Below are 27,105 nucleotides of genomic sequence, written 5' to 3'. Positions count from 1 at the left end.
GACAGAGGAGTCTGGCTGCAGTCCATGGGATCACAAAGATTTAGACACGAGTGAGCTACTGACACTTTAGAACTGAGCAAACGTAAATTTATTGCAGATATTGATGAACAAGTCTTAAACATAAAATGAAATATTTATTGGAAGGGTACCTCTTAATAAAATGGACAGGGTGGTTTTGTTTCAATTAGTTCATGTATTCATAGATGAATATTAGTTATTGCTAGAATATAATAGGTACCTGAGGTACTTTTTACCTCATTTCAATATAAGAATGGGAGGAAATTTGTTACAGCAATGTCACTCAATTGTGTTAATTCCTTCTCTCCCCAAATAGTTTTGAGAGCTTACCTTGTACCAGGCACTGTTCTAAGTTCTGGGGAGATAGCAGTGAATAAAGCCAGACAAGATCAGATAAAAATTTTTATCTCATAAAACTTAAATTATAGTGAAGGAGTCAGATATCAAATGAGTTTGTTTTTTTTTTTAAGTAAAATATATAGTGCGTGTGTGCCTGCTCAGTCATGTCCAACTCTGCCATCCCATGGACCACAGCCTGCTAGGCTTCTCTGTCCATGGGATTTCCACGCGAGAACCTAGAGAAGGTTGCCATTTCCTTCTCCAGATGATCTTCCCAACCCAGGGATCGAAACAGCATCTCTTGGGTCTCCTTGCATTGGCAGGCAGATTCTTTACCACTAAGCCACAAGGAAAGCCCAAAATACAGTACAACATGGTAAACAGTGGTAAACACAAAAGAGAAAAAATAAAGGAGGAAAGCAGATAGGATAAATGGGAATTATAAAGTGGTTGAAGTATATGTCAAAAAATTATTTTTTAGGGAAGGATAAATTAGCAGTTTGGAATTAAAATATGCACACTAATATATATGAAATACATGACCAACAAGGATATACTATATATCACAAAGAATTATACTCAATGTCTTGTAATAACCTATAATGGAAAAAATTATAAAAAGATATATATCTATATATAAATATATGTGTATGACTGAAACACTTTGCTGTACATCTGAAACGAACAGGACATTGTAAATTATAATTCAATAAAAATTGTTAGATTATTTTAAAGTACTACAAGTGATAAATCAATTATGTCCTCCTTCAATTATTTTGGAAGCTACCTACCTTGTCATTAGTAGCTGTTACTTTATCATCCCTCATAAGAAATTAAAACTTCCCTTTGGTTTAGTGACCTGGAGCCTTTTACCCTGGAAGTGCAATAAGATGAGTGCCTCTCCAGATGGTTGAGATAAATGCCTTCAGTCAAACGGAAAGTAGATAGCTGTGGAAGAGAATGAGTGAACCCAGGACCAGAATGGCCAGAATGGCCAAAGGTACCTTTTCAGGACACACACATTTTGGAATAACACTTTTGGAATTGGCTCAGCAGTGGCCACAGGACTGGAAAAGGTCAGTTTTCATTACAATCCCAAAGAAAGGCAATGCCAAAGAATGCTCAAACTACTGCACAATTGCACTCATCTCACACGCTAGTAAATAATGCTCAAAATTCTCCAAGCCAGGCTTCAGCAGTATGTGAACCATGAACTTCCAGATGTTCAAGCTGGTTTTAGAAAAGGCAGAGGAACCAGAGATCAAATTGCCAACATCCGCTGGATCATTGAACAAGCAAGAGAGTTCCAGAAAAACATCTATTTTCTGCTTTATTGACTATGCCAAAGCCTTTGACTGTGTGGATCACAATAAACTGTGGAAAATTCTGAAAGAGATGGGAATACCAGACCACCTGACCTGCCTCTTGAGAAACCCATATGCAGGTCAGGAAGCAACAGTTAGAACTGGACATGGAACAACAGACTGGTTCCAAATAGGAAAAGGAGTACGTCAAGGCTGTCTATTGTCACCCTGCTTATTTAACTTATATGCAGAGTACGCACAAGCTAGAATCAAGATTGCCGGGAGAAATATCAATAACCTCAGATATGCAGATGACACCACCCTTATGGCAGAAAGTGAAGAGGAACTAAAAGCCTCTTGATGAAAGTGAAAGTGGAGAGTGAAAAAGTTGGCTTAAAGCTCAACATTCAGAAAACGAAGATCATGGCATCTGGTCGCATCACTTCATGGGAAATAGATGGGGAAACAGTGGAAACAGTGTCAGACTTTATTTTTCTGGGCTCCAAAATCACTGCAGATGGTGACTGCAGCCATGAAATTAAAAGACACTTACTCCTTGGAAGGAAAGTTATGACCAACCTAGATAGCACATTAAAAAGTAGAGACATTCCTTTGCCAACAAAGGTCCGTCTAGTCAAGGCTATGGTTTTTCCAGTGGTCATGTATGGATGTAAGAGTTGGACTGTGAAGAAAGCTGAGCACTGAAGAATTGATGCTTTTGAACTGTGGTGTTGGAGAAGACTCTTGAGAGTCCCTTGGACTGCAGGGAGATCCAACCAGTCCATTCTGAAGGAGCTCAGCCCTGGGATTTCTTTGGAAGGAATGATGCTAAAGCTGAAACTCCAGTACTTTGGCCACCTCATGAGAAGAGTTGACTCATTGGAAAAGACTCTGATGCTGGGAGGGATTGGGGGCAGGAGGAGAAGGGGCCGATAGAGGATGAGATGGCTGGATGGCATCACTGACTCAATGGATGTGAGTCTGAGTGAACTCCGGGAGTTGGTGATGGACAGGGAGGCCTGGCGTGCTGAGATTCATGGGGTCGCAAAGAGTCGGACACGACTGAGCGACTGAACTGAACTGAACTGAACCATAAATTGGTTTCCTGGGTGGCTAAGATGGTAAATAATCTGCCTGCAGTGCAGGAGACACAGGTTCAATCCCTAGGTCGGGAAGGTTGCCTGGAGAAGGGCATGGCAACCCACTCCAATATTCTTGCCTGGAGAATTCCATGGACAGAGGAACCTGGTGGGCTACAGGCCATGGGGTCGCAAAGAGTTGGACACGACTGAGCAACTAACACTTCCACCTCCACCTTAAATTACACACCATTTGGGAAGTCCTCACATCCCCTGGGGCATGCACTCCCCAGCTGAAGACAGCTGGCCTCTTATTGCCTCCCCACCCCGACCCCCCAAGAGGAGGAAGGACTGGGGCCCCCAGACAGACGTGTAGTTTCTTCCAGACCCTCCAGACTCTCCCAGTGACACCTCTCGGTGTTTCCCAGGCCATAGTGCCATCTGAGTCATTGCGCTGTATCAGTTTTTCACATCCGTGCCTTTGCCTGAGGGGGACCAGATGAAGTGAGATGAGTCCATCTTGCATGGCTGATAGCAGGCAAAAAGAGGTAAACGTGCTGGAAGACAGACCTGGCCAAGGCCGCCTCTAAGGTGGCAGACTCTGCCCTTCCAGTGAGGCTGACTTCTCCCTGAGTGTCTCAGGGGTCCCATGTGAGAAGTTTCCCTTCTTCAGTTCCCAGTGCTTTCTGAAAGGTGGGGTGGGGAGAGGATGGTAAATTTCCTGCATTAGAGAACAATCATGAACATTTATAAAGCTTGCCTGTGGGCTGTCATCTACCAGTTTGAACAGCTCTTAACATTCCTAAAGTTATTTCTGGCAGGCGGTTGCACAGCCTTAACCACCTCCTCTGGGGGTCAGCAGCGTTTCAGGGCATGGTCAAGTTCACCAGCTACAGCAGACCCATGGGGGCACCATGCCTGTACCCACTCTGTGTGATGTGAGCTGCCCCACCATGGTCTGCGATTTGGCACAGCGGGTCATGCCCTCTGAAAGCTCAGATTCTTCAGACAGGGGGAGGCAGCAGATCAGCGATGCTGTGGGCCAGCTCGTTCCCTAGTAACACAGGCAGAGTTCAGTTGCCAGCTCCCTCAGAAATCACTGGTCTCTCCTAAAAGCCTTCATTACCTACGGGGGTCTGCAAAATCCTCCCTGTGGTCTGTTAAGGGCCTCTCTGCATGAACTCAGTGGATGTCGAGCATCTGCCCTGGCTTTTCTCTTATGAATTCCTATCACAGAACGAGTAAATCACAATGTAAGGCCCCCATATTTGAATAGAAGCCTGAGCAGTGCTCCCTTAAGCAGTATTGCTGGCGACCTATAAAATAAATGCTTATTAGAATAGTCTCATAACGACATAGTGGGAACAATGATAGAGCAAGAAGCAGGCTCAGAGAAATCTGTTAATTGATCCTCATCCTCCCAAGTCTTTCCATTTCTCTGAGCTAAATGCAATGGTAGAGTGTCTCCGTGTTTCCCAATCAGAGACAAGGCAGTGTGCAACAGAGCTGGATCAGAAAAAAAATGCATGCATTCTGGTTCATTCTTTGCTGGGTGTGTGTGTGCGCACTTAATCGTGTCCAGCTGTTTGTGACCCCATGAACTGTAACCTGCCAGGCTCCTCTGTCCATGGGGATTCTCCAGGCAAGAATACTGGACTGTATTGCCATGCCCTTCTCCAGGGGATCTTCCCAACCCAGGGATCAAACCCACATGTCTTGTATCTCCTGCATCGTCAGGCGAGTTCTTTACCTGGGTGAATTCAGCCACCAAGGTGAATCTAGTTAAACCTGGGACATAAATGATAGCTTGAGTGCTCACTGAAAATGGCCTGTCTTGCTTTAGGTGTCAGTCAGGATTACAGTGTCTGGATGAAGCCCTGAGTCAGTAGTACTGAGTTATCTATTGGAAACCTCACTGATGACCAAAAGTTCCCTGTAGTCAAACAGAAGACTCAGTTGTGAATCTCTTACAAGTGGAAAAGTGGAAAAAAAAGAAAAGTGAAAGTGTTAGTCATGCCCTGCGACCCCATGGACTGTAGCCCACCAGGTTCCTCTGTCCATGGAATTTTCCAGGCAAGAATACTGGAGTGGGTAGTCATTCCCTTCTCCAGAGGATCTTCCTGACCCAGGGATGGAACCCGGTTCTCCAGCATTGCAGGTGGATTCTTTACCGTCTGAGCCACCAGGGAAGCCCAACAAGTGGAAAACAGTTCTGTGTTTGTACAGTAAGATGATGCTGTAAATCCAGAGTGGCTTTGGAGTTCCTCCAGGTCAGTGAAAGCCCCTGTCTGGGATCTGCCATGGGGAAAGTGAATAACCGCAAAAATGTTCCATTGAAAGTAACATAATTTGTTCCAAGAAGTCACTTGGCTCTGTGGTTGGAAGTTGGCACAGGAAATACATTTGAAAGGACTACGAACAATGGGGTTTCTAGGCTGTGGGCTCTCCCCAAGGGATCTTTTATAGTAACACCTCAGTTTCCGAGAATGGGTGAAGAGGGCAATGTTCTCTGTAGCCGGCTTTTCTGCACCATTGATGCCAGCTCTTAATTGTGCTGATTTTTCTGTTCTACATTTTAAGACTTTAATAAGCAGAGAATTCAAGTCAATTATCCTGCAGGTCACTCAGCAAGTTGTGTACAACCCCCCTACCTTCTGTCTTCCTCGTCTCCTCCAAGGCCACTCTTCTGCCAAAGACCCTTAAATGGTGCTCTTGCTGTGATTGCTTCAGATTTCATGTTTTGTTTCTAATTCTCCTTTTCTAATATTTCTGAAAACCCATCTATGCCTCCTCTGCTACTTCTCGGGTTTCATTGCGATTCATCTCCTTATTTCTACTGGAGCAACTCCTTGATTCAGCAGCTTCTGTTCTCACATCTTTCTCATTACGGTGACTTTTAGAATGCAGTCACTTCACTTTCTTAACAGTGTGATACAGCTACCACTCTGAAAGCTTAAAAAGCTGGTTATTTCCTACTGAGCTGTTTTCAAGTATTTCGTTGGGTCAAAGAACAACTTCATTTTTTAAAGCATCATTTTTAAAAACTTTAAAATCTATAAACACTTCAGTTTACCTCTTGACTTAAACTGTATTCCTACGCTGGCAAATGGGGAGTGTCAGTGTGTGCTTAAAAAACTATTTTTCTAATATGGAAATATCAGGTTTCTGTTGTCAAAAACAACATTGTTCTGTTCTACCCATAAAAGATTCTTGATGTTTTCAGTTTCTTAATTACCTGCTTTTTCCACCTTTTGGATATGATGAATAATGCTGTTTCCAAAATGATTCAAAATCATCTTTTGAATCTTTTTGTAAATGGCAATAAGTGAAAGCTTACAAAAAAGGAAAACATGGAAATTTATGCTCACAAAATAAGCAAACTGGACAAACTAAATATTGAGAGTTTAAAAATTTGTGTACAAATTTTTGTGTGGACGTATGTTTCCATTTCTCTTGGGTATATACCTAGGAGTGAGAATCCACTTGCTAATGCAGGAGATGTGGGAGACATGGGTTCGATCCCTGGGTCAGGAAGATCCCCTGGAGGAGGGCATGGCAACCCACTCCAGCATTCTTGTCTAGAGAATCCCCATGGACAGAGGAGCCTGGTAGGCTACAGTCCATGGGTCGCAAGGAGTCAGACATGACTGAGCATGCATGCATGCATGGTAACTCTGTATTTCCTCTTTTAAGAACCACCAGTCTTGCAACATTTTACATTACCACCAGAAGTGCATGAGGGTTCCCATTTCTCCACATCTTTACCAACATTTATTATCTGATTTTTATAACCATTTTAGTGAATATAAAGTAGAATCTCATTGTGGTTTTGGTTTGCATTTCCCTGAGTATATTTTTGTAATGCAATTGATGTTGAAAATAAGCAAACAAAACAAAGTCTTTGGGATGACAGAATGTTTTCTCTCTTGGCTTCTCTTCATCAATCAGTTAGGGTCATTTCTGTCTTTAAAGAACTACTTCGTAAATTAATCCAGATGACTGTGAGCATTTTATAAATGAGTCTTCCACATTTTAGCTGCACCGCATTCAAGATCAGTTGAAGAACTTAAGTCAAATTATTCAACAAATGAAGCACCCCCAAAATCATCTTTTGAACTTGTTAGTAAATGGTAATAAGTGAAAGCTTACAAAAAAAAGAAAACATAGAAATTTATGTTCACAAAACAAGCGAACTGGACAAATTAAATATTGAGAGTTCAAATGTTATATGAAATTTGATTTTCAGTTTCATAGTTCCCTTTTGAAATCTCTTGACTTGAGAAAAGACTCTTTTGACAGAGCTGCATTTTATTTGACAAATTTATATTCTGCACCAAAATGGAAAAAAGTTAATTTGTGAGAAGATCTAAAAAGTACCATAAATAAATGCAAGTTATTTTGTGTCTTGTAAAATTTTTGGCACAGAAAGATGTGCTAAATGGAGGTAAAATTGCAGTGCTTGGGAAAGTATTTGGGCTAAACTATATGAGACCTGTCCTTTCTGTAGCAAATTTGCTTGGCATTTATCAGCATGAGTTTGAGCAAGCTCTGGGAGTTGGTGATGGACAGGGAAGCCTAGCATGCTGCAGTCCATGGGGTTGCAGAGTTGGATACGACTGAGCGACTGAACTGAACTGATACGGAAAATATTTTCATAGTTAAAAATACTATGATTTGCAGAGGCAATCAAGATATCAGCAATTTCAAGTTTACTAATCATAAAAAGAAATGTTGAATAAGATTGTAAATAAATTTATAAAAATAATAAAACCATATTGAAAAGATATGTGTATATTTTCCCCCAAAATATCAGTGATGTGGTATATTACAGACAGACATGGACCATGGAGCAGATTCATGGCAGTACCTGAATTTATACCAAAAATAATCATTATGTTAATGTTACATTTTAATGTTCAAATGAATATGTTTTCTTTTTATTCTGCTTTAATAAATATGTATGTTGATTTTAATATTCATTTTTATAAATAATTTTATTTTGAAATAATTTTTTAATTGAATAATTTTATTCATGAATGTATGTTTTTATAATTTTGTTTCTTTTAACATACCCTTCAACTTCCAAAGGTGCCTCTGTAAGTCATAGTATCTTTAACTATGAAAATATTTTCCATATCAGTTCAATAAATTATAGTACCACCCAACTTTTTCTTTTAGGACCATTCAATTTTTAATCAATAATGTTAATTGATCATGTGATTTTTCCTTCTAAATTTTCACCCACTGGTCAACAAGGTCAGGGGTTGGATATTTGATTAAATATCTAATCTAATAAAAACTTAATCTAATCTGACTAAATGACCCCTTTAGACACTGGTAGTTCTCTCTGACAAGATTCCTTTTTTAATAGAAGAATTTTTTAAAGTATTTTTTTTTTTTTTTTTGCTGCACTGGGTCTTCTTGCTGCACAAGGGCTTTTCATCCCAGGACTCCTCTTGTTGCACCTTACAGGCTTAGTTGCCCCAAGGCATTGTGGGATCTTCCCTAAGGAAAGATCTAACCTGTGTCTCCTGCATTGGCAGGTGGATTCTTAACCACTGGACAACAGGGAAGTCCTGGGAAAATCATTTTAGTGTCTCAGATTGACTCTTCTCTGACTACTTCTCTCCTTAAGGTTGCGTCCAGGTGACTTATGTGCCTTGGTAGGAAAAGGATGGGCTTTTCTTGGCCCCTCTGAACTTCTAGGCTAATTCATCTTTCTCAAAATCACAGTTTACTAGCATGCCTGTTTTGAGTGGAGAATATGATAAAATATTCACATCTTGTGTACCTAAACACACACACATACCAAGCTCAGGGTGTTCCTATATATCCACATAGATGTATATGTTAGAGTTAATGTTAGAGTACTATAATATAACCAGAGCTTGATATGACCTAATTAATAGCTTTAATGGACTACAGCAGGAAAAAAAAAAAAAAAAACAGGAGAAATGAGCTAAGATTAACCATGGACATTAAGTTTGCAAAAGAAAGATTGAGATTTTGATCAAAGTGGAAACAGATTAGAAAGAATATTAACAAAATTAGTGAGTCTATACAGTGTGAGGCAAGTACCACACTACCGGAGAGAAGCTGAAACTTTCTCTGCAAAATGCAGGTGCTTATTTGTCAGGAATGGCTTGAAGACAGAGGGCAAGGACATAGATTTTGTGACTTCTCAAAGGTCTTTCTAATAATGCAATAAATATTCTTAAGGAAAACATAATGGTTTCTGGCAACAAGAAGAAAAGGTATATCTTTTGATATATGAGGGGAAAGGGCATATTTGTATGCCTAAGGACAAGCACATTATTTAAAATCTAATACTATTTAGTATACTTCATTTTTTACTAAAGCCAGTAACAACTGTGATTTTTCAGTCCCTAAGATCCCAAATTCTGTGTGTGTTTCTTCAAATTTCCCCATTTTTTTCAGGTGCTCTGTGACAACCTAGAGGGGTGGAATGGGGTGGGAGGTGGGAGGGAGGTTCCAGAGGGAGGGCACATATGTACACCTGTGGCTGATCCATGTTGATATATGACAGAAACCAACACAACATTGTAAAACAATTATCCTCCATTAAAAAACTTGTTTTAAATTTCCCCATGTTTTGACCACTGATAATATTTTGAACAGTCTTTAGATTAAATACACATTCTTCCATTGTGTGATAAATATTTTTGTTAGCTTTTTATGTGTTCTTTTTAAATCATCTACTATTATGTGAATTTGCACACTTATTCATGTCGGGCTATGTTGTATTTGCAGTTGATTTCATAGGTGGACTTGATGCACACTCCTACTGCCAGGATCATGTTACGTTAAAGCCTGTTCATCTGTAAGTAAAGGTGTGATGAGATGGAAAATATTAATCCTTCTAACTTGGCCAAAACTAACCAAACCTGAAATAATTTGGACCTACCACTACTAATCATTGGTTTAATTTTCCACTCATATTTGAAACACACCTTTCACATGTAACCCAACATTATCATTATTATTGTTCATTCCAAAAAGGATTTCAAGTAGTACAATGATTTAAGTTTCTTAAATGATAGTTTTGCTTTATTTTTCTTGTTATTAGATTGCCAAATTGGGGGAAGAAAGGGTGATTTAGTGTACAAAACAGAGGCTTAATATGTGTCTTGGGGGAGCATAAGACTAGGTTAGGATCCAGGCTCTAACTGTGTGATCCCAGGGGCCTTCTTTCATGTCTCTGAGAATAGACTTGGTTCTGTCAACTGGGTGGAGGAGGGAGGATGGATTAAATGGAATACAGTATAAAGAGCATCTCTAAAGCTGCTTATGACTGTGCCTAGTACTCAAAAGGAAAAAAAAAGTGTTAGTCTTTCAGTCATGTCCAACTGTTTGCAACCCCATGAACTGTAGCTTGCCAGGCTCCTCTGTCCTTGGAATTTTCTAGGCAAGACTACTGGAGTGGGTAGTATTTATTCCAGCAGAGTGAGCTAAAGGAAACACAGGCCCATGTGCTACTGGAGTGGGTAGCCATGTCTTCCTCCAGGGGACCTTCCTGACCCAGAAATAAAACCCAGGTCTCCTGCACTGCAGGCAGATTCTTTACCATCTGAGCCACCAGAGAAGTCCACCTAGTACTCAAATGATTAATCAGAAGAAAGTCAACAACTACAATGAAAACACCTCAAACTTGACAGATTTCAGTTGAGTATAAGGAAGGAGTCACAGTCACTTGACTGATAAAATACTAAAAAACAAGAAAATAGATACCATGACTGCATTCCTAGAAAACTCTAAGCAGCAACTAGACAACTATATAAAACAGTAGCTACCGTGTACAATTTGCACTATTATCTCACTTCATCCTCATGAAAATAATGTACTAATAGTCCATTTTATAAATAAGAAACCTGAGATTCATAGATGATAAGCGATATTCCCAAAGTCTCTCAAGTAGTAAGAGGTGGAGCTGGGGTCTTTCTTGGGTGAGACACTCTCACCATGACATTGTAGACTTGCTCAGATGACCTTCCTGTTCTTTCGGGCCAATGCTCTGTAATTTCCTGATGACAGAGGAAATTGGTAACTAGTATAAGAAATATATATGAAAGGATTCACCAGCTGCCTCTTTGCCCAAATCTGCAATTCCTCCCCCAGCTTTTTTGCGGGCGGAAGCCTCTAGAAGGCTGTATGGCTCCTCCACGTCCCCATGTGGAATTAGTTTTATTCCAGCAGAGTGAGCTAAAGGAAACACAGGCTCACATGTTACACAAATCAGCACAGTGCCAGTCACGTGATAGATGTTTAAATATATGTTGGTTTCTCAAAGCAAATCCAATTTGGAAAAGCATTCACCCCACGTCACATTCCAGAACCAAGCAACCACCACCTCATTACTCATGCTATTGAGTGCTCATGAATGATCTACCCCAGAAGTGGGTATCTGTGCATGTGGGGAACTTGGCAGGGATTGTACAGTAACAAAGATGACCGGAGCATCGGAAGTGAGAAAAGAACTGAAACAATGCCGAGCAGTGACTTGGACCGTCTTCTATACACTTGCTATGTGAAAAGAGGATGATGAATGATTTCTTTCATCCCCACTCTGAAGAGTAACTCAGCAGAGAGATTGCAGTATGAAAGATGTTGGTTGGATGTAAGAAAGATCTTTTTATTAGGGGAAGTTATTAAACACAGTAATTGATTACTGATGGTAATGGAATCTCCTTTCTTGAATGACACTCGCTCATCCATGTGCCTGAAAAGGGTGTCTAGTGGGATGGCCCAGAGGCACGTGACTTCTGTCTCTGTTTCTTAAGGTCCCTTCCAGCTCTGTGAATCCAGAATGCATGAAACATCCTGGTAAGATTACCTAAAAGGCTGTGATCAACTCCATTCCCTTGTAAGGGCTTTTCCTAAAAAATTGAAGTATAGTAGGCTTCCCTGGTGGCTCAGTGGTAAAGAATCCACCTGCCAAGCACCAGACACAGGTTCAGTCCCTGGGGCTGGAAGATCCACTCCCGACATTCTTGCCTGGGAAATCCCATGGACAGAGGAACCCGGTGGGCTACAGTTCATGGGGTCGCAAAGAGTCAACTAAAACAACAAAAACAATAGCTGATTTACAGCGTGGTGCCAATCTCTGCTATACAGCAAAGCGACTCACTTATACACATACAGACGTCCTTTTCTAATATTCTTTTCCATTGTGGTTTATCACGAGATAGTGAATATAGTTTTCCTGTGCCATCCATTAGGACCTTGTTGTCTATCCATTCTAAATGCAATAGTTTGCATTTACCAACCCCAACTCCCAGTCCATCCCTCCCCGACCCCCTCCCCGCCTTGGCAACCACAAACCTGCTCTCCATCAGTCTGCTTCTGTCTCATAGATAGGTTCGTTTGTGCCACACTTTGGATTTCACATGTAAGTGATATCTTACGGCGTTCGTCCTTCTCTTCCTGACCTACTTCACTTAGCGTGATAATCTCTAGTTACATCAACTACCCTGTTCACTGCTGACCTCCCACACTTTTCAGCTGAAGGTGGCATCAGCTACAAGCTGCAGGAAACAAGAGAACAAGTTTCTGCTTTGATAGATGATGCGTGTCATTATGCCAGATGAATATGGAATGCCTTCAACCGTGAAGGAAGCAGGAATCTGCAAGATCAAACTAAACCCAAAATAAAATCGTTGTGCAGGAAACAATTTAAGAGGTCGGTGCGGGTTCTCCCCTCAGGTATGCAAACATGGCACAGTTGATCCAGCTGGCATCAGTCAGCCTGCCTGATTGTTCTTTAAAAAGCCCTTGTTTTGGGTTCCATTGTAACCTGCGCAGTGATGCCATATCCCTTGTACCAGCAACAGACTAGAGGAAAAGCCAATCTTCTGCACTAAATTGTTAGGGGCAGGGCATGCGTGAACCCTGGCTTTTAAGCTTCATTAAGGCTCTGATCTCCATGGAGTACAAATCCATGTTTATGGAAAAGCTCCTTCATGAAGGGAACCGGAAGAATCTTGGTCATATTCTCAAGCACATGTAGACAGGTAACTGTCGACTTTAGATGGATGGTCACAGACAATCCGTTCACTGTAGACTTGCACAGGGAGCCCCCATTCTTGTGTTTGATTGTGTCACTGCTCACAATCATAAAGTGTCTGGTTCCAGGGCCCACAGTCCACCTGTGTGTGACTATGTGCCCTGGGGTGATGCGATGGGGTGGCAATTCACATATGGATTTGGTCTTTCCTGCTTTGTCTCTCTTTAAAATACCGGCATCAACAAATGAACTTATTTACAAAACGAAAACAGACTCAGACACAGAAAACAAACTTATGGTTACCAACAGGGAAAGGTGAGGGAGGAGTAAATTAGGAGTTTGGGATTAACAGAAACTATTATACATAATAACTATACTATTATACATAATAACCAATACTATTATACATAAAATAGATAAACAAGAAGGACCTACTATACAGCATAGGAAACTACATTCAATATCTTGTAATAATCTATAAGGGAAAAGAATCTGAAAAAGGATTATATATAATATATAAATACTTACATATGTACATATAATGTGTATACATATTATACATATGTGTGGGTATATACACACACACACACACACACACATCTGAATTACTTTGCTCAACACCTGAAACTAATACAACATTGTAAATCAGCTATATTTCAATTTTTTAAAAAGGTAACACTCTGCTCAATGTTATGTGGCAGCCTGGATGGAAGGGGGTTTGGAGGAGAATGGATCCATATATAAGTATGGCTGAGTTATTACAACATTATTAATGGACCATACCCCAGTACAAAATAAAAAGTTATTTTTTTTAGAAAAAAGTAACAGCATCAAGCTATCATGACCCACTGGTTAAATAAATTGGTTTACTTCCATTTACAACTGTGTATTGATCACTTACAACCTGTGTACCAGGATCTGGGCTGGAAATAACAAAAAGTTATTTTTGTTAATAATAAAATGATGAGTGATCTTTGAGCTTCAACCTCCAGCAGCTAATGATCCAGGAGAGGAAGCCTACATAGAAATAAGCAGATACAAAATGGTGACCCCAAGGGAAGTTTTTACAGAAGAGGGAATGTTTACTTCTCACTTGGGGAGAGAAGACACCACTGAGCTGTGATGTCTGAGCTGACTTTGATAAGAAGATGAAGAGTTTATCAAGAGAAAAAGAAGAAAACGAGTGTTCCCTACATGGGGTCTCATCTGCTTGGCCACTCTGCACAGGATAAAGTTGAAATCTGTGCCTATCCAATCTGGCCTTTGCCATAGTTCTCACATAAAGTCAGCAACCCCACAAGGAAGCAGATGTTTAAGCAGAGAAGGAATCTTGGCTCTTGGTGAGGATGCTCTGAGATCCCCAGCAGCCATTGCTTCACCATCTAAACGATGTTGTTCTTTATGGCTAAGGCTATAGAGATGCTTCCAGTGATTGTCATCTGAGTCTGGCTTGGAGGTCAAGGGGAGCCTATGCTGGGGTCCGTTATCTTGCCATGGCTGTGAGTCGGGGTGGGGGGAGGTTAACTCTCAACATAAGTACATCCGGGGTTTCTACCATGGTCTCCTCCATTGCTACTGCTACACCACCTTTCATGATGGGGGAAGGACCAGTGCAAGGGTTGCTCATGTGGTCATCTGTGGTTTGAAGAGGACAGCTTCAGGGCAGCTTATGGTGGAAGCAACAGTACCACCAGAGGTAGAGGGTTAATAGAAGCAGCTACACCTCTCAGGAAGAAACTTAGGCATATATAGGCATATAGTGTTAGTTGCTCAGCTGTGTCCAACTCTTTGTGACCCCATGGACTGTAGCCCTCCAGGCTCCTCTGTTTATGGGATTTCCCATACAAGGATACTGGAGTGGGTTGCCATTTTCTTCTCCAGGGGATCTCTCCTACCCAGGGATCAAACCCAGGTCTCCTGCATTGCAGGCAGATTTTTTCCGATCTGAGCCACCAGGGAAGCCCCAGGAAGAAACATAGTTTGGCATAAACCCAAGCTGCTCTAAAAGAGATACAGATAATCAAGGAGCATCATCTTGAGCAACTGAAATACTTCAAGGTTTGTAAAAACCATCATAATGGTCAGGGACTAGGTGGTGGGAAAATGAAGCCCCGTGTAGCAATAACTCTTCACATAAAAATAATCAGAGCAAAGCAGCTTATCAAAGATAGACAGCAGTGGAGTTTTAGAACTAAGTTTTCCAAGAGAAGTAGAGAGATTTGATAATGTTAGAAATTTCCACAGGGAAGATTCCCCATGACTGCAGTTGAGAAAATTTGATGGAAAAAGCTTCTCCTGTTGCTTTTAGCCAATCTTTTCCTCAGATTTCCAAATAAGAACTTGACTTTTCTCTGGTATCTTGATTTGTCTGATTGCCTTTGCAGGAGGCTGACTTTTCTTCACAAAAATTGTTACATGCCATGTGACTACCATTGATTGTCTGCTATTGCAACCAAGTTCTGGAAAACACACTGACCCCCATTTCAGGCCAGCACTGCAGTCAGTTCCCCCTGTATGTCCACCCTTCACAGTGCAGACTCAGAGGAAATCCTCCTCTGACAGCTGGGCTGCTGGATGGAGCCAGAGGTGGTCACGTCCATCTGCTCTTTCCTGAGAACAGATGTTTGGTATCGGCATCCTTACAGGTTGGTGCCAAGCCATCCTGAATTTACAGCATCTAGATTAGAAACCAGCTGGGAGGACAACTCAGAGGGGGTTGTGTGTGAGTGTGTAGAAGGCAGGGAGGTAAGAATGATGTGCTTTCAAACTCTGATTAACACGTTTGTGGAATCTAGAAATACGGTATAGATGATCCTGTTTGCAAAATAGAAATAAACACAGACATAGAGAACAAATGTATGGATACCAAGTGGGAGAGGGAGGCAGTGGGAAGAATTGGGAGATTGGGATGGACATATATACGCTATTGATACTGCCTATAAAATACATAACTAATGAGAACCTACTGAATAGCACAGGGAACTACTCTGTGCTCTGGAGTGACCTGAATGGCAAGGAAATCCAATAAAGGAGGGCATACGTGCATGTATGGCTGGGCTTCCCTGGTGGCTCAGGTGATAAAGAATCCTCCTGCAATGCGGAAGACAATGGGTTCGATCCCTGGGTCTGGAAGATCCCCTGGAGGAGGGCATGGCAACCCACCCCGGTACTCTTGCCTGGAGAATTCCATGGACAGAGGAGTCTAGCAGGCTACAGTCCATGGGGTCCAAATAGTCAGACATGACTGAGTGACTAAGCACAGCACATGGCTGATGCATTTTGCTGTACAGCAGAAACTAATACAATTATAAAGCAGCTATACTCCAATAAAAATTAATTAAAAAATAAAAGACACAAAAATACATTTACAAAATAATAATAAGTAAAAGCCAACAACCTCCAGCAATGTATCAGTAAACTGCAGCCAGGGAACCACCATTCATCCCATCACTCCTCCACTTCCTGACCGAACAACTGAAGACTAATAAAATGATAGCTCTCTGGCTGGATCCTATTTTGACTCGTCCTCAATTGGCTTTCACACCTTCATATTCATCTAGGTGTCTGTGTGTCTGTCTCTATGCTACACAGAGCCAGGTGCTGATGACCTGCTCGGAGCAATGACTGGCTCACTTTTCCCATTACTGAGCGTGCAGTTCTGTTCCCATCAGTCCCTGGAAAGGTAGCTCTTTGTGCACATTAACCCTGCAGGGTGGCCTCAAGCCTCCAGAGCACTAAATAATAAAGCACTCAGCCCCTCTGTGTGGTCCCCAAGGACAGCTGGTGTCCCCTCCTGCCTGCCTTACTTGGCACCCAGCGGGCAGCACCCAGGGCTCACTGTTCTCCCTGGCTTGGAGTTCCTTCCCCCAGTCTCGGCATTCATGACATTCTGATCCATCCTAGGTGATGATTATCCCTTTTGGGGACTATATGAGAACATATCCTACAGCTGCTGCTCAGTCACTCAGTCATGTCCGACTCTGTGACCCCATGGACTGTATAGCCCACCAGGCTCCTCTGTCCATGGGATTTCCCAAGCAAGAATACTGGAGTGGGCTGCCATTGCCTTCTTCAGGGGATCTTCCTGATCCAAGGATCTATCCCGGGTCTCCTGCATTGCGGGCAGATTCTCTACTGTCTGAGCCACCGGGGAAATGTGTAGTTATTTGACCAGTAGCAGTGAGATGGCTGTGTTTATACAGCTCACACAGTTGTGACTCATTCCTACTCTGGCCAGTCGATGCACCCCTGTCTACTAGGCAAGAACGTGGCCACCAGCGCTGCAGCTGGCCACATGCAAGAGAGGCTCCTTGCCCATGTTCAGTTATCTGTCCTGTGCCTCCCTGGAGACACAGGGGTCCTCTTATTTGACACACGACCTTGCACACTGCCCCCAGAGCTTATGGAGCCTGGTTCACATAAAACCTTTTCCAAAATGAGAAAGCTCATATCCAAACGGTACCCTCCAGGGAAGTTATCAATTCCTGTCTTTCCAAGAAACTCAGGATTTTTCTCAGTACTTGTCATCGGTGTGAACGGCATGAAAATTCATTTCTGTAGAGGTGTGGAGTTACAGAGCATCTCCCCCCCAAAAAAATTAATCAGCATGAATAAAGGTAGCTTCATTTGGCCCTGTCCCCAAGAGGAAGTATCCACTGATTTTAAAATTAAAGATAATGAACATAAACCAAGTTTAATGTCAAATACGTATCTTTCACTTTATAGTCACATCAAAAATATGTATAAGTTGCAAGTTATGACAGGTTCTGGGAAGAAACAAGACATAAGAAAGCTTCTTTCTATGCCGACAGTGCTCTTGCAGAGGTGGTGAATGTTCCTAAAACCTGCCAGACTTTCTGTACAAAGTGTGGCAAGCGCCAGCTGCACAGAGTGACACAGTACAAGAAAGGCAAGGATTCTCTGTATGCACAGGGAAAGTGGCGTTATGACAGGAAGCAGAGCGCCTATGGTGGGCAGACTCAGCCAATTTTCCAGAAAAAGGCTAAAACTACAATAAAGGCTGTACTGAAGCTTGAATGTGCTGAGCCCAACTGCAGATCTAGTATTAGTCATTCAGTCGTGTCCGACTCTTTGCAACGCTATGGACTGTAAACCGCTGGGCTCCTCTATCCATGGGATACTCCAGGCAAGAATATTGGAATGGGTTGCCATTTCCTCCTCCAGGGGATCTTCCGCACCCAGGGATCGAACCTGAGTCTCCCACACTGTAGGCAGATTCCTTACTGCTGAGCCACCTGGGAAGTAGATCTAGGAGAATGCTGACTGTTAAGAGATGCAAGCATTTTTGATCTGGGGGGAGATAAGAGAAAGGGCCAATTGATCCAGTTTTGAGCTTCATATTTTGTTATATTATGAAGACAATAAAAATTTGAGATTGTTTACTTAAAAAAGGAAAGAAAGAATGTACAAAACAGTCAAGCACACACACACACAGCACACACACCCCAGAAGTGACACAGTGAGACTTAAAAAAGCAATAGAAAAAGAGACAATGATAGGACCATCAGGAGATGAACTTTGGAATAACATCACTGTCTTATCATTTGATTTCATTCTGCCTTGAGGGTAGTTACCCTCAGGCAACTGCTAACTTATCTACAAACATCTGCTAAAAAAAAAATAAAAATTTTTTTAAGGATCCCCAAACTCAAACTGTTCAGCCTAGACTAATTGATCCATCATTAAAAGAGTGGCAACTAGACATCACCACCTCCAGAGGCGATGCAACAAGAAGACATGGCACCATCTATGAAATATCTTGGACTAACTGATCTTGGACTGAAAGTGTAAAAATACAATAACAGAGTAAGTTAAACTTCACCACAAGGAAGTAATCAAGCAATCTAGAATGTGGGAAATAGCATAGGGAAAATGGGAAGAAAAAAAAATGTGGGGGTGAGGGAACTCATAAAATTTAAAAGAGATTTGAAAGACCTATTGGGCTTCTCTTGTGGCTCAGTAGTAAAGAATCCGCCTATCAATGCAGGAAACTCAGGTTAGATCCCTGATCGGGGAAGATCCCCTGGAGAAGGAAATGGCAACCCACTCCAGTATTCTTGCCTGGAGAATCCTATGGATGGAGGAGCCTGCAGGCTACAGTCCATGGGGATGCAAAAGAGTCAGATATGACTTAGCCACTAAACAAGAACAACAAGGAAAAATCACTGAGCTAGGGAATCATCACTTGGATGTGCCCGTAAGAGACACATATGATATGATGTCTAAGATTTGCTTTTAAATACTCTAGCTAAAAAAATAAAAATGTTGCGTGAATACCTGAAACTTAATTAGATCATTTTTATTTTAGTTGATTCTGATGGTGAGTAAACAAGGATTCATAATAGCATTCTCTTTACTTCTATATATGTTTGATTTTTAAAAATCCATCTGTTAATAAAAACTTTAGGCATGGTTGTCAACAAGCTTTCCTGTCAATGCCTGCTTTCAAAGTTGCTTTACTGTCTTCTTAGAAAACTCCTTGCAGGCATATTTCCCGATGCCTGAGGAAACACTCCAGAATTCCTACCAGGAATCCTTGGAACAGTCTCAGCCTACTTCACTGTTTTTTCAGTAAATGTTGCTAAATCCCCAGAGCAGAAAAGAGTACCTATATGGGGCTTCCCTGGTGCTCCAGTGGTTAAGATCCCATCTTGCAATGCAAAGGACACTGGTTTGATTCCTGGTCCAAGAGGATCCAATTTGCCAAGAAAAACTAAGCCCATGTACCACAACCACTGAGCCTGTGCCCTAGAGCCTGAGAGCCCCAACTACTGAAGCCCACATGCCCTAGAGCCTGTGCTCTGTAACAAGGAAGCCACCACAATGAGAACTTGTGCACTGCAGCAAGGAGTAGCCCTTACTCACTGCAACTAGAGGAAACTTACGTGCAGCAAAGACCCAGCACAGCCAGATAATAAAATAAATAAAAGTTTTTTTTAAAAAAAGAAAATAGTTATAAGCAGAGGTTCAGTTCAGTTCAGTTGCTCAGTTGTGTCCAACTCTTTGTGACCCCATGGACTGCAGCACGCCAGGCCTCCCTGTCCCAGAGTTTACTCAAACTCATGTCCATTGAGTCGGTGATGCCATCCAACCATCTCATCCTCTCTCATCCCCTTTTCCTCCCACTTCCAATCTTTCCCAGGATCAGGGTCTTTTCCAATGAGTCAGTTCTTCGCATCAGGTGGCCAAAGGATTGGAGTTTCAGTTTCAGCATCAGTCCTTCCAATGAATATTCAGGACTGATGTCCTTTAGGATGGACTGGTTGAATCTCCTTGCTGTCCAAGGAACTCTCAAGAGTCTTCTCCAACACCACAGTTCAAAAACATCAATTCTTCAGTGCTCAGCTTTCTTTATATTCCAACTCTCACATTCATACATTACCACTGGAAAAACCGTAGCTTTGACTAGATGGACCTTTGTTGCAAAGTAATGTCTCTTCTTCTTAATAAGCTGTCTAGGCTGGTCATAACTTTTCTTCCCAGAAGCAAGCAACTTTTAATTTCATGGCTGCAGTCACCATCTGCAGTGATTTTGGAACCCAAAAAAATAAAGTCTGTCACTGTTTCCCCATCTATTTGCCATGAAGTAATGGGACCAGATGCCAGAATCTTAGTTTTCTGAATGTTGAATTTTAAGCCAACTTTTTCATTTCACTCTTTCACTTTCATCACATGAAAGATAAATGTAGGGAAGTGAGAGTAAGATGAATTGGGGGTGTGGATTGTCATATATACATTATTGATACTACATATAGGACATGGAACAACAGACTGGTTCCAAATAGGAAAAGGAGTGCATCAAGGCTGTATATTGTCACCCTGCTTATTTAACTTATATGCAGAGTACATCATGAGAAATGCTGGGCTGGAAGAAGCACAAGCTGGAATCAAGATTGCCGGGAGAAATATCAATAACCTCAGATATGCAGATGACACCACCCTTATGGCAGAAAGTGAAGAGCAACTAAAAAGCCTCTTGAAAGTGAAAGTGGAGAGTGAAAAAGTTGGCTTAAAGCTCAATATTCAGAAAATGAAGATCATGGCATCTGGTATCACTTCATGGGAATCTGGTATCACTTCATGGGAAATAGATGGAGAAACAGTGGAAACAGTGTCAGACTTTATTTTTGGGGACTCCAAAATCACTGCAGATGGTGACTGCAGCCATGAAATTTTAAAAGACTCTTACGCCTTGGAAGAAAAGTTATGGCCAACCTAGAGAGCATATTGAAAAGCAGAGACATTACTTTGCCCACAAAGGTCCATCTAGTCAAGGCTATGGTTTTCCAGTGGTCATGTATGGATGTGAGAGTTGGACTGTGAAGAAAGCTGAGTGCCGAAAAATTGATGCTTTTGAACTGTGGTGTTGGAGAAGACTCTTGAGAGTCGCTTGGACTGCAAGGAGATCCAACCAGTCCATTCTGAAGGAGATCAGCCCTGGGATTTCTTTGGAAGGAATGATGCTAAAGCTGAAACTCCAGTACTTTGGCCACCTCATGCGAAGAGTTGACTCATTGGAAAAGACTCTGATGCTGGGAGGGATTGGGGACAGGAGGAGAAGGGGACGACAGAGGATGAGATGGCTGAATGGCATCACCGACTCGATGGACGTGAGTCTGAGTGAACTCTGGGAGTTGGTGATGGACAGGGAGGCCTGGCGTGCTGCAGTTCATGGGGTCGCAAAGAGTCGGACACGACTGAGCGACTGAACTGAACTGAATTGATAAGACAGACAACTAAGTGAGAATGTGCTGTATAGCCCAGAGAACTGTACTCGGTTTTCTGTGGTGACCTAAATGGGAAGGAAATCCAAAAAAGAAGAGATATATGTATACGTATAGCTGAGTCACCTTGCCATATAATAGAAACTAACACATCATTGTAAATCAACTATACTCCAATAAAAATTAATTTTTTAAAAAAGGTAAAAATTTAAAAGATTTTTTAAAAAAACGATATGAGCAGGTACCTAGATGTTCCCCTGACCACACACCCCCACCACCACCAATACTATTTGCTAACAAGGAAAACATCCTCCTCCACTGTCTATCCCATTCTAGAAGAGTCATCTGTTGGATGGATGAATAAACCTCCATAACTTGACTCTCAAATAAATCTTCGGACTAAAAGATTTATAAAGCCACAAAAATTCCACCATTTAATTTCACCCTTTTATCTTTCCTTGTTAAACTGCAGTGGGGCAAAAGGGCTAGACATTTGGGCTACATCTTTCAGAATGTAGAGAAATAGGAGGGCACAGAAAATGTGATAAGTAGTAAGGAGGGAACGGAGGGGTCTCACCCCTGATGACTGAGAAGGGAACAGAATTTACAGGGATAAGGGTGGCTACCAAAAGGCAAAACTGGAAAGCTGGATCTTTTTTTCAGCTATTTCAAGTTATGACTAAAAAGTCTATATTCCAAGTCATAGAGAGAGTCATCAAACTGAGTTAATGGGAGAGAACTGCTGGATGGGGAGATAAAATAAACATGAAAGACGGTCTCCACTGGCACCCTGCTTATAATTTAGTTGGAGGGAGAAAACTTATGGAGCTGAGTGAAACAGTTGCTTGTGAGGCTGAATGCTGTTCACCCCACGTGGGGTCCAGTCATAGTGTGTGAGTTGCCATGAGCAGTATGAGCAAGCAACACCGCTGAGGTGGAAGTGGGGACTTCAAGGAGGAGAAGAAATATCCACTGACCTCAAAGATAAGTAGTTTTGGACCAGCTAAGACTTCTCACAAGAGAGAAACAGAGCAGAAGTATGCAACAAATATTTGCCAGGTGTCAATCATGTAGCAGACACTGTGTTGAAGCTGATACTGTATGAAGATGCTGTAACTAAAGCCCTCACTTTCCCAAGGCTAATTACTGGTACAGAGTCTGAAAGGTGCAGCATCTTTATCAAATGTGTGGAGACAAGGACGACTGGAGATGAGAGTGTGTATTCCAGAGAAACAGAATCAATAGGGTGTGTGTGTGTGTGTGTGTGTGTAGAGAGAGAGAGAGAGATTTTAATAAATTTGCTCATGTGATTATGGGGCTGGCAAGTCTAAATCTGCAGAGTAGGCAGGCAGACTAGAGAGCCAGGAAGAGTTGACATTGCATCTTGAGTCCAAAGGCAGTCTGGAGGCAAAATTCCTTCTTCCTCCAGGGACCTTAGTCTTTTCTCTAACACCTTCAACTGATTGAACACAATCCACCCACATTATGGAGAGAATTTACTTTACTCAAAGTCTATTGATTTAAAGGTTAATCGCTTTAAAAAAAAAAAAATGCCATCACAGTGACTTTTAGACTGGTGTTTGACCAAATATCTGGGTGCTATGGTCTAGCCAAGTTGACACATTAAGTTAACCATCACAGGGCTTCCCTGGTGGCTCAGTGGTAAAGAATCCACCTGCCAATGCAGGAGACACGGGTTCGATCCCCGGTCCAGGAGCAACTAAGCCAGGCACCACAACTATTGAAACCCATGTACCCTAAAGCCCGTGCTCTACAACAAAAGAAGCCACCACAGTGAGAAGTCTGTGCACCGCAACTAGAGAAAAGCCTGCTCGCAGCAAGGAAGAGCCAGCACAGTGAAAAATAAATAAATTAAAGTATTTTTTTTAATTAACCACACAGAGTGGGATGTATGTAAGGGCCATAGGTGGTGTGAAAGCCACCTATGTGTTTATGATTCTTGAGCAGTCAACTAGCAGAAGCCTATAGGTTAGGTTAGGGGCATATCTGGCTGTTTGGAGACAACACCACCCTGTCATCTTTACCCCAAGGTCACCAAAGACAACACCCTTACTTCACCCCCTTATCTTCTTATGGCTGGCACTTCCTTCCCAGGAAGCCAAGTTCCACCCTCTGATGTTTACACCTGCTCACCCACCCTGATCTGAAAAGCAGGGAACCCTGGTGTTTTGGTTGCTGACTCTACAGCCAGGAACCCAGACAGCACAAGTCACATTTTGCCTTTTATAAAGCCCGGGTAAATAGAAAGGAAATTTCATTTTCAATTTTGAAGTCTTTTAAAGCCATTCATATTTTCTGTTTTAGGTCGAAATAAGTAACGACACTGACTCTGAAACGCAGCTGCCGAATTTGACTTAGGAAGCCAAGCACCACTGACAGCACTCTCTGCATCAGCACGTCTCACTTCCTTCCAGAGGGTGGACCGCACCTCCCCGCTTTTCCACAAGTCACGGAGTTCTCCGGGCACCGCCTACGTATTAGTAGCCTTGTTCGCTAGATGAGTTGTAGGTGCTTGGGTGGGTATTTTTTCAGTCGTTTCCTTCTTATATGAAGACTTGTAAATTGTACCCCCAGAATCGGTTTTTAGTTTTTTAACAATATTTAATGTGAGGCATGCGACATGAAAGAAACATTCTGTGAAAACCTTCCACAGTCAATTCTAAGAGAAATGTGGGTTTGTAGAGTTGAGGTGTCAGGTCCCCATTGCTGCCTGCGGTGACCCCAGACCTGAAAGAGTTCACATGGTAGATGTCACCCAGGGTTTCTCAGCAGCAAGCTAGATGCCATGACAGCTGATAAATGAGTACGGAGAGTAGATCAGGCTTTCAGACTGAGTATGGATCAATTGTTCACCACCACCAGACAAAACAGGGAGTCCTCCTTTGTTCTCAACTTTCCAAAACCCAGATTAATAGTATGGCAATCTAAATGTTCAGATGTGTGAATGACATCTTGTTCTTCCTGTGTTCTGAAAAATTATATATCATGGGTGTAAGAAAGAGTGAAATGACCAGTAGTACATCTTTGCCCTTTGGAGGGAATCTGGGCATCTCTGAGGTTCAGATATTCTACCCTTTATCCCAGACCTGCCATTGGCACCCAGACCTACATATACAGCTTATAGGTTCATGGGACAGAAATCACAACCATAAATCTGCAATCAGAAGTGTTGCTCTTAATATATTCCAAAAAAGTATCAAAATGGCATGGAGTTCTCTATATACTTCTAAAGAAGTATATATACTTCTATTGGTTCTTCATCAACTTTTCTTTCTTCTAACCTATTCCAATAACCAAGAAAGTAATACAGGAAACATAATTTCCCATGGAAGAAAAGGACTGTCTTGAAAACTCATCACATTTTTCCATTCTTATCTTTCAATTACTATTTCCCACATCAAAATAAGCTTTGCTCACTTCATGTAACAACCAGGACTGGTCCTCCTAGAGGCCATGAAATTGGGTACATGCACTACTTAATCCAGAAGTTGTTAACCTGGCCCATGAACCTCTAAGTCGGTCTACAACCCATCTTAAATGGTGTCTACTTTTTTGTATTTCTATAGAGGCTTTCGTTTCCTACTTCTTCTTCCAAGTCCATATATCTTATGAGATCGCCTTAAGACTGAGAATTTATGCAATAAAGTCCGCCCTGGTTCTTGACAAACAATGTGGGCTTTCTGGAGGCCTGCTAGACTCACAGCCTCCTCTGGACTCTGTCTCCCATCAGTCAGCTGACACCCACTGAATCCCATCACTTTTCATTCCACTGAATAAACCCAAATTAAAAATGAACAGGAGGTAGCAGGGAGTGGGGAGAAAGACCAGTCCAAGTCACCTTGTACAGTTGAGAGAGGTGAATCCTCGGGGATTTGCTGATGTATCCAGAGTCCTGCGGTGTCCAGAGGGCATGTTTTGTGGCCCAAGGAAGGAGAAACTGGAGGACAAAGACAGGGAGGGGCTTGGGTCCCCAGCCCACCCCTGTGGTCTTGGAGAGTGTCTCAGCCCTAGAGAATTCCTCATCTGTAAGTATAACAACAATCCCTCCCTCCCAAGGGTAAGGTGAAGATTAGTTGGAAATGTACCACAATTAAAAGAGGCAGTTCTCACTGTCATGTCAGAGCAACAAGTTGGATCCTGTCTGGAGCTCTTGCTACCCATTCAAGTACTGTGAAAACCTCATGCAAACTCCAAACTCTTGCAAGTTTCCTAAAAAATAGCTTGAAAAAATTGCCCATATTTAAGAGATTAGAAATAATATTCACTCAACAGCGCATTTCTTAATTTACAAGTAATTTTTACCTTCAAATCCAAGATGAATGCATAGTATTACTAGAGAGGAAGCTAATAGAATATGTAAAAAAAAATGTAGAAAATCAGTAAGACAGAAGAATAAAATTAACATTTAAATATTTTAAACTGTCATTTCATCCCCTCCACACATATACACACACACACAAACAAAACACAGTGAACACTTCACAAAATATTACCACACTAACTTGCGTTGCCTTCATATAAATTTGAACATACTTCTACGAAGCACTGCAGAGTCCTAGATCTTGTCTAACTGCAGATTTGAGGAGGAAATCCTTTTATTAGTCATCTTTCTATGGATATTCAATATATGGAACTACTTGATATGGTATGTGTGTTTTTAGTTCTTAATCTTTCTTCATTGAAATTATCACTGTTTCAAACCCCAATGCCGTCAATCCATAATGATAATTCTAAAGTTCCAGGAAAGTTGCCACTCATCAGAAGCAAACCAGATAGGTCCCCTGTCTGCTCTCCCTCCCCTGGAGCTCCTCCATACCTCTCCTGGTCCCACCAGTCTTTAGAAGTTATGCTTTCTTAAGACCAATGGATGAAAAGATGCACAGGCTTGTGCAGTAGCACTCAGCAGCCACTCCTTGATCTGGGTAATTCCGACACAAAACTGTCAAGCTTGCTGCCTCTTTGTTGTTCAGTCGCTCAGTCATGTCTGACTCTGTGAACCCTGGACTGTAGCCCTGGACTAGACTCCTCTGTCCATGAAATTTTCCAGGCAAGAATACTGGAGTGGTTTGCTCTTTTCTTCTCCAGGGGATCTCCCCAGCCCAGGGATGGAGCCTCTGTCTCCTGCATTGGCAGGAGGATTCTTTACCGCTGAGCCACCAGGGAAGCCCCTTCCTGCCTCTTAGAAGTGAGCATTTCCAGCTTTTGCAGCTTCCTGTTTTAGAGAATCCACGCTGCACCATGCATCACGCGCCAGCACTTTCGACAAAGACACGTTCACTGTTATGTACGTTCCTGCCTCATCTTGACTTCTCTGTGTGCAAGTGTGTGTCTGGTCAAAGTGAGGGAAAATGAACATGTATTTTTAGCCTGGGTCCATTGGATAGAATTTCCTCATCCTAGATGATGATCCAGCTTCAGGTTCAAGCTCTCTTCTCAGAAATGGCCCCAGTAAAGCTGGAGATGGGACACCCAGTGCCCATGCGCCCCTTAGCAGTTCTCACGGTCATGAGTGCTGATTAGAATGGAGATGGGGAAAGTTAAAACCACTTTATTTTCCCTCTTGGAACCATCCTGGCATT

The 27,105-nt window shown here is 42.0% G+C and overlaps 1 protein-coding gene across 2 annotated transcripts in view; it reads left to right on the top strand.

Moving 5' to 3' along the window:
- The window catches only part of NKAIN3 (sodium/potassium transporting ATPase interacting 3), a 550,527-nt gene extending 524,360 nt beyond the window's left edge, over positions 1-26,167 (top strand). The window contains exons 6-7 of one of the 2 annotated variants that reach the window (XM_086336859.1): positions 9,512-9,581; positions 23,831-26,167. In XM_086336859.1, the coding sequence (XP_086192985.1) occupies positions 9,512-9,581; positions 23,831-23,840 (80 nt within the window). In that variant the 3' untranslated portion in view covers positions 23,841-26,167. The remainder of the gene's footprint in view (positions 1-9,511; positions 9,582-23,830) is intronic. The other variant, XM_086336858.1, reaches the window with a different exon arrangement.
- Positions 26,168-27,105: the final 938 nt, after the last annotated feature.

The sequence above is a fragment of the Bos grunniens genome, chromosome 14 (genome assembly GCF_055505025.1).
Source record: "Bos grunniens cultivar Pamir isolate PY7600 chromosome 14, Bosgru_T2T1.0, whole genome shotgun sequence".
Classification (NCBI taxonomy): domain Eukaryota; kingdom Metazoa; phylum Chordata; class Mammalia; order Artiodactyla; family Bovidae; genus Bos; species Bos grunniens.
The sequence above is the reverse complement of the archived record's forward strand: the minus strand, read 5'-3'. Positions and strand labels throughout refer to the sequence as shown.